At 46.1% G+C, this 14,884-nt stretch overlaps 1 protein-coding gene across 1 annotated transcript in view; it reads left to right on the top strand.

Annotated features, from left to right (window-relative positions):
* MYO3B (myosin IIIB) overlaps positions 1 to 14,884 on the top strand; it is a 294,124-nt gene that overhangs the window by 181,920 nt on the left and 97,320 nt on the right. Inside the window, exons 25-27 of the mRNA XM_079981556.1 lie at positions 1,200 to 1,220; positions 3,600 to 3,677; positions 4,558 to 4,763. Of these exons, the coding sequence (XP_079837682.1) occupies positions 1,200 to 1,220; positions 3,600 to 3,677; positions 4,558 to 4,763 (305 nt within the window). The remainder of the gene's footprint in view (positions 1 to 1,199; positions 1,221 to 3,599; positions 3,678 to 4,557; positions 4,764 to 14,884) is intronic.

The raw sequence follows: 14,884 nt of genomic DNA, 5'->3' as shown, positions 1-14,884 counted from the left end.
TTAGAGAGGCTGCCTAAACAAAAAAGCTTTTAAAGGTAAAGGTAAAGGTACCCCTGCCCGTACGGGCCAGTCTTGACAGACTCTGGGGTTGTGCGCCCATCTCACTCAAGAGGCCGGGGGCCAGCGCTGTCCGGAGACACTTCCGGGTCACGTGGCCAGCGTGACATCACTGCTCTGGCCAGAGCCAGAGCTGCACACGGAAACGCTGTTTACCTTCCCGCTGGTAAGCGGTCCCTATTTATCTACTTGCACCCGGAGGTGCTTTCGAACTGCTAGGTTGGCAGGCGCTGGGACCGAGCAGCGGGAGCGCACCCCGCCGTGGGGATTCGAACCGCCAACCTTTCGATCGGCAAGCCCTAGGCGCTGAGGCTTTTACCCACAGCGCCACCCGCGTCCCCAAAAAGCTTTTAGAAGATGTCAAAAACAGCGCAATGAAGGTGTCTGCCTAATATCAAGAAGCAGGGGGTTCCAGAGAATATGTAGGTGCTGCCACGTTAAAAAATTGATTTCCCGCAAGTAGGGAATGAACAATATGTGGCGCTTGTAAGTGTGCCAGTTCAACAGCTTGAAGCAGTCAAGTGGGCACATTTGGAGCAAGGGAAAGAAAGAAAGAAAGAAAGAAAGAAAGAAAGAAAGAAAGAAAGAAAGAAAGAAAGATCCCTTCTCCTTTCTGTCTCCCAGATCCCATCAAGCATGATTCAGCCCTGGAATCCTTCCCCATCTCTTCTCTGGAAATTAGCCCGAAAGGCTGAAATTTTCAGCCTAATCAGAAGAGTTCTGAAAAACCTCCTTTGCATCATTCCCTGTGGACATTCCCTGCAACGCTAAGCAGAAGGATTGATATTTACTTGGTCATGTGACCTTCTGAAATGTTTGATGTGATCTCTGCTGATGCAGCATTCCTCTTCCTTGTGCTACATTATAGGACTTCACTTTACAATCCCCCTCCCCCGCCTTTTAAAGAGCCCCATACATTTTCTTTGTCATGTAGTCATTCAAAGGGCATTTTAACACTTGGGGGGCAAGAAACAGCAGCTGCTTTGGATTACGAAAGAGTGGCTCTCTGTTTTAACTCTCTCACCTTGTGCGTTCTGTCCAAGTCTGATCTTAAAGCCTGTTTTCCCTCCCACCCTCTTCTGCCTGTATCTGCTATGATGCTGCTTAGCATTTCTTTCTTTTCCTTTCTGTTTTGCATGCAGTCTCCCAAGTATCTCCTCAAGGTAAGACCACACGATTGCTATCTTGGGAACAGCAGTCCTTTTTCTGCCTCTGCTTGCATCCCCTTTGAAAATATCAGCCTTGATCTGGAGTAAGAAACACACTGCGTGATCTGAAGGCCACTGCTTTATAACGCAGGTGCAAAAGCTGCTATTCTCTGGTTCAAATGTTCTTAGTTTAATACACAAATGCCACCTGTTCACAGCAGATGGTGAACTGCCACAGAGCATTTGTGTGTGTGTGTGTGTGTATGTGTGTGTACACGCTAAATTGTTTCTATTGCACCATGCGAACAGAGGGCAGATTGTTTTCTCTAATTTTGTTGAACTATGTGATACAACAGCACAAAGCTGCTTTTGATTACTAACTAGGGGGGTGATATTTTTAATTCACAAAGTCAGCTTTGATTCTTTTTTGTAAAAAAAATAATAAATAAATAAAGAACAGCTGTAGTGACAGCGTAATTAAGGTAAGGCGCGTAATTAACAATATACTTGTTACCCGTATACTACGTTGAACACACACAAAAATGTTTTTGCTTTGTTTTAATGGAGAGCATTCGCGATTTGGTGGCATGAACCAAATAGAGCCGTGAAGTAATGAAGAAGAAAGTAATTTAAAAAGGGAAATACTGCTTTGTGTTCAGTGACAAGGGTGATGTGGTGACTGTAGTGATAGCTGAGTTCATGCTTATCATGCCTGCCTGCAACACGTCAATCACTGCTGAGACCCATGTTCATTTTTGTGTTGCTTCTGGAAGTGCATACAGTGGTACCTTGGTTTAAGAACAGACAACTGGGATTAAGAGCGCTGCAAACCCGGAAGTAGGTGTTTTGGTTTGTGAACTTTGCCTTGGAAGCAGATCATGTTTCACTTCCTGTTGAGTGTGTTCCATTTGTAAATTGAGTCTCCCACTGCTATGGGAAAGCACACCTTGGTTTAAGAACGTTTTGGTATAAGAACAGACTGCCAGAACGGATTAAGTTCATAAACCAACGTACCACTGTAGTTTTAAACTGGGCTAATGCACTGTGGACTGCTGAGTGTGGACGTCAGCTGACTTCTCTGCAGCCTACAGGCTTCCTCCCTTGTCTTCACCTGAACCCAATGCAGATCCCATTGCAATCCCTCTCTCCTTCCTGCTGCCTAACTGGTGGGTGCTGGGAAGAGCTGAGGAATGATATTAGGGAGAAAGGTTAGGGTGTTTGTGAGTGAGGGGGGTACTTTGTAACTCACAGATTGTGAGGCTGTCTGTCTGTGGGAGACTGTTGTCAGGTTGCGTGTGTCTGTGTGCGAGGTGGTGGGGGATCTGATGGGTCAACCCCCCAACATCTAAATGCAGCCCCCAATATACCACCCATCATCTCAGGTGGCCCTTGAGTACAAAATGGTTGCCCACCTGTAGGTAAGAATAGTTGTGAAGTGACACGTTTTAGATTGGTTCACCATTACCCTAAACCATGTCTGGGGACAAACACCGCTCCCTCGGCCTGAAAGCAAGATGAGCTCCGCAACCCCATAGTTGCCTTTGACTGGACTTAACCATCCAGGGGTCCTTTACCTTTACCAAACCATGCACAACATAGAATAATAATAATAATAATAATAATAATAATAATAATAATAATAATATTTATACCCTGCCCATCTAGCTGGGTTTTCCCAACCACTCTGGGTGGCTCCCAACAGAATATTAAAAACACAATCAAACATTAAAAACTTCCCTAAACAGGATCGCCTTCAGATGTCTTCTAAAAGTCAGATAGTTGCTTATTTCCTTGACATCTGATGGGAGGGTATTCCACAAGGCAGGTGCCGCTACTAAGAAGGCCCTCTGCCTGGTTCCCTGTAACTTGGCTTCTCGCAGTGAGGGAACCACCAGAAGGCTCTCGGAGCTGGACCTCAATGTCCGGGCTAAACGATGGGGGTGGAGACGCATACTTCCCTCTCTTTCTCCTGTGTGGCTGAGAGAAGGGCTTTCAATAGGTCTTCAGGCTGTGACTTTGGTGAGTCTCCAGAGATAAATTATTACATAGCTGGGGAAAGGCAGGCAGTTACTGAGAACACCTCTCTGCAATGTTGTCATCTCGTTGTGATACGCACCCATGAAGTGTCGCTGAGAGGCATGTTTATCTCAGAGTCCATTAACAGGAGACATGGACCTGAGGTAAGCAGCAAGAACTTTTGACCACATCCTGGCTGTTGCCCGGTAGACAATTCCTCTTGGAGTCAGAAACCTCCCTCCACACTTAGGGTCTTAGGATGGGTGCAGAACCTTTGATGATGCAGTAAACAGCTGACACAATCTTAGGAAACATATACTGAGGATTGGGTAGTAAATGACTGTACACATTGTGTGTTTCTGACTTGTGTGCTTTCAGGTGGACACCATGGAGATTATGAGGCACCCTGAGGAAACAACCAACATGAAGAGGCAAACTGTGGCTTCCTATTTCAGGGTATGCAATCTGCATTGTAAAAGTGCAATATAACTTTATTGACACCCCCCACTTTGTCGTTTATATAGTGCTGGCAGTGTGCCAGGGACCCTGAATTGCAGATAAGTGTCCCAGCCTGAAGGGATTCCTGTAGATGCACAAGGCAGCTCAGGAAATGATCTCATCGTTTAAGGAAAGTTGAAGAGAGTTAGGTGAGCATCGGTAGTGCAAGGGCAAGAATGGTTCAGGGGATTCTTTGCCAAATCAGTGGTTTTCAGTGGCAATGCAATCATATACATTGGTACCTCTGGTTACAAACTTAATTCGTTTTGGTGGTCCATTCTTAACCTGAAACTGTTCTTAACCTGAGGTACCACTTTAGCTAATGGGGCCTGCCACCGTGCCGCCGGCGTACAATTTCTGTTCTCATCCTGAGGTAAAATTCTTAACCCGAGGTACTACTTCTGGGTTAGCGGAGACTGTAACACGAAGTGTTTGTAACCCAAGGTGTTTATAACCCGAGGTACCACTGTACCTATCTACTCAGTCGTAAGCCCCACTGACTTCAGTGAGACTTACCTCCAGGTGAGTGTGTATAGTATTACAGCCTTAAAAGAAGAGATTTTAAAAAGAGAACATTTTCCAGCAGCTTTTGCTTTACTCGGTGATGAAAATGGGAGAGAACGAGGCTGCTTTCAAAAGGAATACTTTAATTCACCTTGGACATCTGATCTGCAGTGTTATGCATCTTTCCCCCTCCCAACTCTTTCAAGTTTGTTAATACTGCTTTTTAGATGCGACGTGACTGGAATGAGCAGACTGCTAGAATTTCATTCCTTTAAAAGAAAGGGGGGCATCGTTGAGCCTCATTTTTTTATTATTTTTGCTTGTGTTTCCCCAGTATTCTCTGATGGATCTGTTGTCCAAAATGGTGATTGGGCAGCCTCATTTCGTCCGCTGCATTAAACCCAACGATGACCGAGAGGCGCTGAGGTTTTCTCAAGAAAGAGTTTTAGTTCAGCTGCGCTACACTGGCATTCTGGAGACGATCAACATACGTCGGCAAGGGTATTCTCACCGCATTCTCTTTGATGAGTTTGTGAAAAGGTGAGCGGTATATTGTTGGGTAATGTCAGAATGAATGAACCTCTGAAACTTCCATTCTAATCTATACAATTGGGAGGGAGGGAATCACATGGCTCCTGTGACGGCAGTATTCAGAATTGTAGGAACGTTCAGGGAGTCAGGAGAGGATATATTGTTTATTAATATCTTCCAAACTTGCGCTAGCAATTTCCTTTACTTGGCAGAGTTTTACATTCCCCTTTTAAACACACAGCGGATAGCTGGTTGAGGGCTTGTTTAAGCCTCTCACTATTAGGTTCCTGGTAAGTTCCCTTATATCCCTCTTAAAATAATAAACACACCACAATCTTGTTTAAAGTACAGTGGTACCTTGGATTAAGAACTTAATTCTTTCTGGAGGTCCGTTCTTAACCTGAAACTGTTCTTAACCTGAGGTACCACTTTATCTAATGGGGCCTCCTGCTGCCACCGCACCGCCAGCGTGCTATTTCTGTTCTCATCCTGAAGCAAAGTTCTTAACCTGAGGTACTAGTTCTGGGTTAGTGGAGTCTGTAACCTGAAGCATCTGTAACCCGAAGCATCTGTAACCCGAGGTACCACTGTATACAAAAGAAGTTTACTCATGTCACCAGTTCACAGCTGGATCCCTGAAGGCAGACTTAGTTACAAAGTATATACATGTGGATCTACCCCATATGGGGGGGTTAATCCCAATGACTGCAGACTAGCAGTCACTGCAGTCCACACGACGAAAGGAAGATGGAAAAAGAAAGAGTGTGGCAGCAGGCCTTGTCCTTTTGTTACGTGGACAGGTAAGGTCACGCCCACCTCTAGTCACATGCAAAAGGAAGGATGTTCCAGCCCAGGAGGAACAAGGAAGTTTCGACTGGCCGGACCCAACATCCCCTTGCATGTCCACTCAAGGAAAACAAGGAATGTTGCACTTGACTGCTGCTTATGTATCACATCCCACAAGAAGGCCCCAGGCCTCCCCACTTCCCACCTTGGGCAACATGAGCGGCAGGACTTTTTATGGTTTCACTAAGCCAGATTTCAGCTGAGAAATGGGTCAGCTTTGGACCATTGAGGCTGCTCAGCTCCACCTTGTTTCAGGGCCTTCTGATGGCTACTACTGGGAGCCCCATGGTTGGTTGTGCATGTTGTACCACATTTTCCATGGGTGCAATGGGGCCTCTGTGGTGGTGGAACTCCCTGCTCTGCTAGTAGACCTTGGTAGAACCTAGCAAAGGAACGCCTTCACCTCATCCTAACCCACTCCCAACCTCTGTTACTTGAGAGTAAATTCAGAACAATATTGACAAACTGGAGCTCGTGCTGAGGATGGAGACCAAGATGATCAAGGGCCTGGAAGGTAAAGGTAAAGGGACCCCTGGCCGTTAAGTCCAGTCGCGGACGACTCTGGGGTTGCGGCGCTCATCTCGCTTTACTGGCCGAGGAAGCCGGCGTACAGCTTCCAGGTCATGTGGCCAGCATGACTAAGCCACTTCTGGCGAACTAGAGCAGCAAACGGAAATGCTGTTTACCTTCCCAACACAGCAGTACCTATCTATCTACTTGCACTGGTGTGCTTTCTAATTGCTAGGTTGGCAGGAGCAGGGACCGAGCAACGGGAGCTCACCCCGTCGCGGGGATTCGAACCGCCAGCCTTCTCTTGACAGTAAATTCAATTGAAGTCAATAGGGATTAGTAACTAAAAGAGTGCTTATAGTGTCCCAATAACAGGTAGCAAAAGTACTGGACTGTTCTGCCTTGTTAAGACCACACCTGGAGTATTGCGTCCAGAATGATATTGACAAGCTATGGAAGGAGACCAAGATGATGAAGGGCCTGGAAACCTAGCCTTAAAAGGAACTGTTGAGGGAGTTTGATAGGTTTAGCTTGGAGAAGAGCAGACTGAGAGGAGATCTGAAAGCCATGTTCAAATATTTAAAGGGCTGTCACATGGAAGATGGAGCAAGCTTCTTTTCTCTTGCTCTGGAGGGTAAGACCCAAACCAATGGATTCCAGTTACTAGAAAGTTACTAGAAACTCCAGCGGGTACAGAATGCTGCAGCGAGGCTCCTGACGGGGTCTCTGCCATGGGAGCATATTCACCCAGTGCTCTTCCAGCTGCACTGGCTCCCGGTGGAGTACAGGGTCAGATTTAAGGTGCTGCTTTTGACCTTTAAAGCCCTTCTTGGCCTAGGACCCTCATACCTACGGGACCGCCTCTCCCGGTATGCCCCACGGAGAGCCTCAAGGTCCATAAATAGCAATACCCTAGTGGTCCCGGGCCCTAAGGAAGTTAGATTGGCTTCAACCAGAGCCAGGGCCTTTTCAACTCTGGCTTCGGCCTGGTGGAACGCTCTGCCTCATGAGACCAGGGCCCCGCAGGATCTGATTTCTTTCCGCAGGGCCCGTAAGACAGAGTTGTTCCGCTTGGCCTTTCCCTTGGAGCCAATTTGATTCCCTCCCTCCCTCTCTTTCTTTTTTCCTTTCCTTCTCCTCCTGCGATGAGGCTACATTTTAATATTTTAATGTTCCATTATTTTAATGTTGTATTTTTGTTTTTAAGTTGTAATCATTCATCTTGTTTTTATTATTGCTTGTAAGCCGCTCTGAGCCCGGCCTTGGCTGGGGAGGGCGGGGTAGAAATAAAAAAATATTATTATTATTATTATTAGAAGGACGCAGGTGGCGCTGTGTGTTAAAGCCTCAGCGCCTAGGGCTTGCCGATCGAAAGGTCGGCGGTTCGAATCCCTGCGGCGGGGTGCGCTCCCGCTGCTCGGTCCCAGCGCCTGCCAACCTAGCAGTTCGAAAGCACCTCCGGGTGCAAGTAGATAAATAGGGACCGCTTACCGGCGTGAAGGTAAACGGCGTTTCCGTGTGCGGCTCTGGCTCGCCAGAGCAGCGATGTCACGCTGGCCACGTGACCCGGAAGTGTCTCCGGACAGCGCTGGCCCCTGGCCTCTTAAGTGAGATGGGCGCACAACCCCAGAGTCTGTCAAGACTGGCCCGTACGGGCAGGGGTACCTTTACCTTTACCTTTACCTTTATTATTATTAGAAAGGAGATTTTGCCTAGACATCAGGAAGAACTTTCTGGCCGTAAGAGCTGTTTGATAGTGGAACAGACTTCCTTGGGAGGTTGTGGAGTCTCCTTGCTTGGAGGTTTTTAAGCAGAGGTTGGATGGCCATCTGCCATGTATGCTTTAGTTGAGATTCCTGGATTACAGGGGGTTGGACTGGATGATCCCTTCCAGGTCTTCAATTCTATGATTCTATGGGTTTTTTTTTAGTAAAGCCCACCTTCTTAATTTAATGATGCTAAGGTTTTATTATATTTTTAGGATGTTGTGGTTGTTGCTGTTGTTTTAGCTGACAATTCTACACTGCATATAGAAAGCAGAAGATGTCATTTTTAAAATTTTGATTAATCTGATATCACTCTTCTGGGCAAAGTCCACCTTCAGTCAGATTTCTCAATCTGCATTGTCTGCTTTATGTAGGTCAGCCTTGCAGTTTACCAGGAATTGGCAGGCATGGTACCAACAATTCTTCTCAGTGTGATATATCCGACAATACACAGTTGAAGAGGTTCTGGGGTTCTTCACTGAAACATAATTAATATGCAGACATCATGAATGTGAATGAGAAGTACTAGAAAATAACTGCAGACAGTTTGAAGCCTATTTCTCTATTTTCATTTTAGCCAGTTTTTGTACTTAGTACTTTTATTGTCATTGTGAGCCACCTTGCAAAATATAAATAAAATAATATAACTTTGGAAGCATTTGCCCATGGCACAGGAATCTGATTTTTAGCCCTGACTAAGTTAAGTGCTTTAGACACTAAGTAGTGAGCACGGTACATAAAAACATTTGAGAAAAACAGGTCAAATGCTAAACAGATTGGCACTTCTTTGTTCCTAATCAAAAAAGCCATTAGGCAAGTATGAACAAGAGTTTTGAAATGTCAGTAAATCTGAGGATATCAAAGATTTTTCTAAGCTAGCTAGTTAATTGGTATTTTGATCCTTTTGAGCAACTTAACAACAAAATATATGAACCAGCAGTTTTTCCCCCCTTGATGTTATTAAACAAATAGGTACGCTTCTTATCTTCCTGTTCACTAGCTGCTGTTTTGTAAACTCTTAGCAGGAAAGATGAGAACAAAGCAATCAAAGGCAGGAAACAGAGCCGATCAAGGTTTATCAGGTTGAGGTAAACAAAAGCTAAAATCTTGTCTAATGCTCTGGCTGTCTTTTGTTTCCCTATGGCACGGAAAGGACTTCATACAGCAGACCTGCAAGTTTGTTTATTGCATTGGAACGGAAGGCTTAACTGTCACCAGTTCCTCTACCACTGCTTCCCCAGCTTGTTAGCCTCAAAAGATTAAGATTTAGGATCAAACGTGAGTTTGGGTTTAGAACCTGATTTGTCTGCCAGTTTTCAATTTTGGAAGCTGACATACTGTTTTTGAAGAAAATGACAGAGTGCCTCTGACCATGATGAAAGAATATTTTATTTACCTCTGAGTGTCCATGAATTTGAGGTCATAATAGAGGACTTTGCAGGCAGACAATCTGACTTCCAGGCCTTTGGGGTTTGTTTGTTTGTTTGTTTGTTTGTTTGTTTGTTTGTTTGTTTGTTAGCTTACAGCATTTATATTGCCCATTAACAAATGTTGTGTGGATAGTGCCTAATTTTTTGTGTCTATCTGTGTCAAGTACAGTGGTACCTCGGGTTACATACGCTTCAGGTTACAGACTCCTCTAACCCAGAAATAGTGCTTCAGGTTAAGAACTTTGCTTCAGGATAAGAACAGAAGTCATGCTCCGGCGGCGCGGCAGCAGCAGGAGGCCCCATTAGCTAAAGTGGTGCTTCAGGTTAAGTACAGTTTCAGGTTAAGAATGGACCTCCGGAATGAATTAAGTACTTAACCCAAGGTACCACTGTATTAGCAACATAGAATAAAGTCTAAAAGACCTGATACACAAACCTGTAATGCAGATATATGTACACCAAACCGGGAGGGGGGGGTATTTTAGTGACATTTTTCTGATTTAAAACAAGATTTTTCTTTTTTTCTTTTTTTAATAATTTTTATTAACTGGCCAATCACATCAAATTAAATCACATCATATAAATTCCGAATTACAAAGCCAAATTTTTAAATTTTATTGGGGGAACCCATACTTCAAGATCCAAAGGGGAATTCAGATCATCTTCTTATTACTGCGTTAATGTCCAAATCAGTCCCAATCAGTCCAAACAAAGTTCATAATTCTATCCAGTCTTATCTTGGTGTTGCCACATCATATCTTGTTCGTATAGTTTCTCTTTTTCCTTTACGATCTCTTCTGTTAGTCTCCTTAAGCCGATAGCAAGTGTAATAATCCTGTGTGGATTTCCCGTTCCTTCACTAAGTCCAGATGGTTTCCATATATCTCCTTCGTAGATAACATCACTTTATCCATCGTAAATTTTGGCATTTGTCGCTCTTAAGTCCCACCGAGGAGTTGATTCACGATATGTAAACAACTCTATTTCTCTCTTTCTCCTCCCAGACCCAAGAGCTCCCACAATGCCTCACAAAATGGCGAACGGCATTTTTTCCTGACTGCGTCACTCCAAAACTCTTAGCTTTCCAGCTTCATCTTGAAACATTGCTTTGGATCGAAAGTTTATCTCCACACAGCCTTAAATCCACAGCTTAAGTCCTTAATTTCTGACTCATTAGGGGAGGGGGATTCTTGTTAAATCACATAAAAAGGTAGAGGCAGGTTTTTTCCCCCCTCCCCCCTCAGTCATTACCGTATCTTGACGTTCTTCTCGTATTTTATTGTTGTCTTGTTATCAGAGATCTCTTCTGTCAGCAGTATTTACTCCCCTTTTTCCTTGATGTATGTGCAATTAATCATGTCCAAATTATTTCTTTTAAAGATCATTGCAACCAGCGGCACGAATCGGGGACGGCGTCGAGGAGTGCCGAAAATCCCACAGGAGGGCTTTGTGCCTGGTGCCCCCACCCCCACAAATTCGGGGGTGGTATAGGGCACAGCAGACAAGGGCCGTCCCCCCCATAATCCTGGGGGGGTTAAGGAGGCTAATTACCCCCATCATAGCCTCCAAATTACCTCGTGTGGGTCGGAGAGATGTTATTGTCAGCCATCTTCCGATGCGCCACCTATTGGCCCCCCTAAAACAAGATTTTTCTAACTCATTCATACAGTTAGAATATGACGTCGTATAATATATTAGCACTAGTCAGCCATTGGAGATTGGCACTGTTTAAAACAGGGTTCAGCAAACTTTTTCAGCAAGAGACCGGTCCACTGTCCCTCCAACCTTGTGGGGGACCAGACAGTGTTGGGGGGGGGATGAACGAATTCCTATGCCCCACAAATAACCCAGAGATGCATTTTAAATAAAAACACACATTCTACTCATGTAAAAACACCAGGCAGGCCCCGCAAATAACCCAGAGGTGCATTTTAAATAAAAACACACATTCTACTCATGTAAAAACACCAGGCAGGCCCCGCAAATAACCCAGAGGTGCATTTTAAATAAAAACACACATTCTACTCATGTAAAAACATGCTGATTCCCGGACCATTCGCAGGCTGGATATAGAAGGCGATTGGGCCAGATCCAGCCCCCGGGCCTTAGTTTTCCTACCCATGGTTTAAAATATAGTATTCCATGTAGATTCAACACCATTTCTACAATTTTGCCTGGTCGCGTTCTACACCGGTAGGAAAAATTCAGCTGAGCACAGTTAGACAAATGCAATAGCCTTCCTTCCTTCCACCCAATCTACAAGATAAGCTTATGAATATAAGTTTTTTTAAGAGGAAACCACAAATGCAGAAGAGGAGGAAAAACAATTCTGTTTGCTGCTGCATTCTATTATCAGAAGCAGTCAGTTTGTTACTGATTAGGGTCCTTATTCCCTATTTCATTTTGGTGAAAGTGGTGGCGCTCAGATTTGCATTTCTGCCTTTTATTTGCTAATGCTAATGGGGACTCATACAAGTGCATCAAGACAAGGCCCATAGCTTTGATCTTGGCTTAAATTTTCCCAGCTTGTGAAATCTCTCAGAAGGGCCATTTATTACACAGCAGAGTGCTGCATACACTATTCATATGCAAGCAAGTATGTTAAGAGAACATTTAAATGATGGGTTCATGCAACTGTTGGGCCCCAGGGAAGCAAGGAATGCAGCTGCTGGCAGCTGGGGCGGCCTCAGAATTTGGGTTGGAGAAGACCCACAGTGTGGCATTCTTACTTGTGGGACTGCATGCACCCTCTCCCCCCACCTCAAAATATTGTGGAGTTAGTAACATCTGTTCTTTCAAGGTCTCTGGAATTGTAAAGGTAAAGGGACCCCTGACGATTAGGTCCAGTCACGGATGACTCTAGGGTTGCGGCGCTCATCTCGCTTTATTGGCTGAGGGAGCCGGTGCACAGCTTCCGGGTCATGTGGTCAGCATGACTAAGCCGCTTCTGGTGAACCAGAGCAGTGCACGGAAACACCATTTACCTTCCCGCCGGAGTGGTACCTATTTATCTACTTGCACTTTGACATGCTTTCAAACTGCTAGGTTGGCAGGAGCAGGGACCAAGCAATGGGAGCTCACCCCGTTGCGGGGATTCGAACCGCCGGCCTTCTGATCAGCAAGTCCTAGGCTCTGTGGTTTAACCCACAGCGCCACCTGCATCCCTCTGGAATTGTGGTGGCAGCAAATAAGAAGCATTGCTGATGTTCTGTGTAACTGTGGTGTGCTTTCAAAATAAAGGGCATAAGGCATCACCAATGCTGAATGCTAAAGAACTATACTTCCAGCTTTCTTTCAGTTCTTTCTCAGAGCCCACACACGTCAATCTCTGTAATCCTTACAACAAGCCTGTCTAGAAAAATAGAATCATAGAGTTGGAAGAAGGCCCAAGGACCATCTAGTCCGCTGCTTCTCAACCTGTGGGTCCCCAGATGTTGTTGGACTACAACTCCCATCATCCCTGAGCTCTGGCCTTGCTAGCTAGGGGTGACGGGAGTTGTAGTCCAACAACATCCGGGGACCCACAGGTTGAGAAAGGCTGAATTCTAGTCCATGGGTAGGCAAACTAAGGCCCAGGGGCCGGATCTGGCCCAATTGCCTTATAAATCTAGCCCGCGGACAGTCCGGGAATCAGCGTGTTTTTACATGAGAAGAATGTGTGCTTTTATTTAAAATGCATCTCTGGGTTATTTGTGGGGCCTGCCTGGTGTTTTTATATGAGTAGAATGTGTACAGTGGTACCTCAGGTTACATACGCTTCAGGTTACATACGGTTTAGGTTACAGACTCTGCTAACCCAGAAATAGTGCTTCAGGTTAAGAACTTTGCTTCAGGATAAGAACAGAAGTCATGCTCCAGCGGCGCGGCGGCAGCAGGAGGCCCCATTAGCTAAAGTGGTGCTTCAGGTTAAGTACAGTTTCAGGTTAAGAACGGACCTCCGGAACAAATTAAGTACTTAACCCGAGGTACCACTGTACTTTTATTTAAAATGCATGTCTGGGTTATCTGTGGGGCATAGGAATTCATTCATTTTTTCCCTCCAAAATATAGTGCGGCCCCCCACAAGTTCTGAGGGACAGTGGATCGGCCTCCTGCTGAAAAAGTTTGCTGACCCCCGATTCTAGTCCAATTCCCTACAATGCAGGAATCTTTTGTCCAACATAGAACTCAAATCCATGACCCCAAGATTTAAGAGTCTCATGCTGTACCGACCGAGCTATCCAGCTGTGGGAGATCCCTGCTATTATCCCTGCCTTTCAGGTGACGGGGGGGGGGGTGAAGGTTGAGAGACAGTGGTTTGCCTCAGGCATCTCATTCATTCTCTGGTAGGTTTATGGATGAAGTGAGGTTTTAGCTGGGAGCGGATAAGCCCATTGGTCAAACCGTTAGCCGTTACTATAAGAGCACATCAATTCTCTACGCTGATAGGCATTCAGAGCCTGTATGCCTTCACTCAGGGGTGTCCCTAGGGGGTGGCTAGGTTGGCCCCTGCCAAGGGTACAGACCCATAGGGGTGCAAAAATTGTGAAGAAAGGCAGAGAGAGCTGGCAATTGCCAAGGGCAAAAGGCGTGATGGGGTGGTGGGAGGCAATACAGCTCCTTGCCAAGGGCACATGGGAATTTGGGTACACCTCTGCATTCACCCTCTTTGCTGTGACATAGTGTGCTGATCCTGAGGGTTAACCGTGAGGCGAGGTCCGAGTCCAGTCCGAGGTCGAGGGTGCAGTAGGGAGACAGTCCATCAAAGCTGAAGCTGGGTCCAAGGCAGGGAGTCGGGTGAGGTCAGGGGCTCTGGCAGAGAAGCAGAACAGGGTGCAGGCAGGAACTGGCTGCCAACAACGTTGCTCCCGCAACTTGGGACTGGGGCTGGCCTGCTTTTATCTGCCCCGAGGCATAGGGCAGCCCCGATCCTCTGGTGACTCACCTCTCCTGGCCTGGAGGTGAGCACTCCTCCTGCGGGAACTTAGTTCCCTCCGCCTCTCTGCCCTGAGCCTCTGCAGCTCAGGAGGGGCTGGCGGGTTACCGGACCCAGAGGCAACCTCAGCTTCCCCTGACGGGGCTGAGAGTGGAGCACCTGCAGGCAATGGGTCCTCCATCACCTCAGGGGCCAGAGCAGACTCAGCTGATGCCTGCACCTGAGGACCCAGCACAGGTGAGGACCCTTCAGGCTCAGGCCCCAGCCCCGGCTCAGCTGGTTCTGGAGGCGGGGAATCCTGTGCAGGCTGGGATCCCTCAGGTTCAGCCTCCGAGTCCGAATCCCAGGCCATCACACATAGGAATGTGTGTGGGTTTTTTATTTTTTAAAAACTTACTTCATTTCCTTAAGACCTTCACACCTGCAGTTTGCCAAACTCCCTTTGTCACACACCCCTGCTCCAGGGCGTGTTAATCTAGCATTGGAAGGTGGTGGTGGAATTTGGCTTCTGGGGAGCTACTTAGGTCATGCTCCTAACTAAGCACAGTGTTTATTTATGAATTTTGTAATCCTATCCTTCAGCTGTATGCAAGCATCAGGGGAGCAGAACAGAATAGAAGTTGGCTGATGTTTTAAAAGGCCTGGGGAAATGAATCTTGCTAT

Source organism: Podarcis cretensis, assembly GCF_951804945.1.
Source record: "Podarcis cretensis genome assembly, chromosome: 1".
NCBI classification, from domain to species: domain Eukaryota; kingdom Metazoa; phylum Chordata; class Lepidosauria; order Squamata; family Lacertidae; genus Podarcis; species Podarcis cretensis.
The sequence above is the reverse complement of the archived record's forward strand: the minus strand, read 5'-3'. Positions and strand labels throughout refer to the sequence as shown.